The sequence below is a fragment of the Trachurus japonicus genome, unplaced genomic scaffold (genome assembly GCF_045865225.1).
Source record: "Trachurus japonicus isolate A0001 unplaced genomic scaffold, Traja_1.0 AP029848.1".
NCBI lineage: Eukaryota > Metazoa > Chordata > Actinopteri > Carangiformes > Carangidae > Trachurus > Trachurus japonicus.
The window spans coordinates 213,908-215,933 of NW_028219981.1; the positions used below are offsets into that span (position 1 = coordinate 213,908).

Below are 2,026 nucleotides of genomic sequence, written 5' to 3' on the forward strand. Positions count from 1 at the left end.
CAAAGCTCCGCCCCCTCACATGACTCACCTGAGATAAACCAAGTTAGTTATTAACACAGAGGACAAAGTCCCAGGAACAAATTTATTGGACTTTGTCAGTCCCAGAGCGGCAGACTGAAGAAGAGACGATCAGATTCAGCTTCAGACCAAACCAACAACTTCCTGTGAGTGAGTCCAGCTACAACACTGCTGCTTCAACCTGCTGACACTCCACACACTGAAGGTGAGTTGGACTAAAACCTGGACTCAGAGTCACAGTAAACTTCAGTCTAGTCGGTAGAGGAGGGAGGGGAGCCATGACTGACTCTACTTCCTGTCTGCTGTGTTTTCAGCTTCACTCACAGACTAAATGGCTTCCAGACTAGAGGAGGATTTCTGCTGTCCGGTCTGTACGGAGGTCTTCAGAGATCCTGTTGTTCTGTCCTGCAGCCACAGCTTCTGTAAAGACTGTCTGAAGAGCTGGTGGAAGGAGAAACAAGATCAACTGTGTCCAGTTTGTAAGAGAAGATCTTCAAAGTATGAACCACCTGTTAATCTGGCATTGAAGAACTTGTGTGAGAGCTTCTTACAGCAGAGAGAGCAGAGATCTTCAGAGCCTCTCTGCAGTCTGCACTCTGAGAAACTCAAACTCTTCTGTCTGGACCATCAGCAGCCAGTGTGTCTCATCTGCAGAGATTCAAAAAAACACACCAACCACAGAATCAGACCCATCGATGAAGCTGCTTCAGACCTCAAGAAGGAACTTGAGGAAACTCTGGAGCCTTTAAAGAAGAAGTTAAAGGGTTTTGAAAGAGTTCAAGTGAAGTTTAATCAAACAGCAGAACACATTAAGGTCCAGGCCCGACACACAGAGAGGCAGATTAAGGATCAGTTTAAGAAGCTTCACCAGTTTCTAGAAGAGGAAGAGGAGGCCAGGATGGCTGCACTGAGGGAAGAAGAGGAGCAGAAGAGTCAGAGGATGAAGGAGAAGATGGAGGCTCTGAGCAGAGAGATAGCAGCTCTTTCACACACAGTCAGAGCCACAGAGGACGAGCTGAGAGCTGAAGACGTCTCATTCCTGCTCAACTACAAGGCTGCAGTGGAAAGAGTCCAGCAGCGCCCCCTGCTGGAGGATCCACAGCTGGACTCAGGAGCTCTGATAGACCAGGCCAAACACCTGGGCAACCTGACCTTCAACATCTGGAACAAGATGAAGGACATGGTCTCCTACAGTCCTGTGGTTCTGGACCCAAACACTGCTAATCCAGAGCTCATCCTGTCTGAAGGTGTGAGATATGGAGTCAAACAGCAGCTTCCTGACAATCCAGAGAGGATTGATTATATCTGGTGTGTCCTGGGCTCTGAGGGTTTTAACTCGGGGACTCACAGCTGGGATGTCGAGGTTGGAGACAGCACAGACTGGGGCCTGGGTGTGGTGACAGAGTCTGTGCAGAGGAAGGGAGACGAGATACTGTCTGGATTATGGAGAATATGGTTCCATGGAGATAAATACAGAGCAGGTTCACCATCAGGTCCAGTCACTGATCTCCCAGTGCAGAAGAAGCTCCAGAGGATCAGAGTGAATCTGGACTTGAACAGAGGAAAACTGTCGTTCTCTGATCCTGACACTAACACACACATACACACCTTCACACACAGGTTCTCTGAGAAGATGTTTCCACTCATTGGCACTATTAGAAACCTCCCAGTGAAGCTGTTACCAGTGAAGGTGTCAGTGACAGTGGAGCAGAGCAGTTAGAGATAAAGAGGACGATCATATGTATGATGTTGTTTATTTCTTAAAGGGAAAAGTCAGTTAATTGAACCTGTTAAACTGCACCCGTCCTCCTGTTGTCTCATTATTACACTCTTACTTTTTTTTAACTACTTTCCATGTGTAAAATATTTTCACTCTTTTTTTATCTTCATGAGTCATTTCACATTACGTTTGTTATTATGACTTTGTGTGGAGTGATGAGTTAAAAAATGATAAATTACTTAACATTTGATCATTTTGTCATTGATCAATCTTTATTTTCAGTTTTTC

General features: G+C 45.8%; 1 protein-coding gene across 1 annotated transcript; it reads left to right on the forward strand.

Annotated features, from left to right (window-relative positions):
- Positions 1-349: 349 nt before the first annotated feature.
- LOC146960909 (E3 ubiquitin-protein ligase TRIM39-like) lies at positions 350-1,740 on the forward strand. The gene has a single exon (XM_085771952.1). It carries the CDS (start codon positions 350-352, stop codon positions 1,736-1,738), a length of 1,389 nt encoding a protein of 462 aa, XP_085628078.1. The 3' UTR covers positions 1,739-1,740.
- The last annotated feature ends 286 nt before the right edge of the window (positions 1,741-2,026 follow it).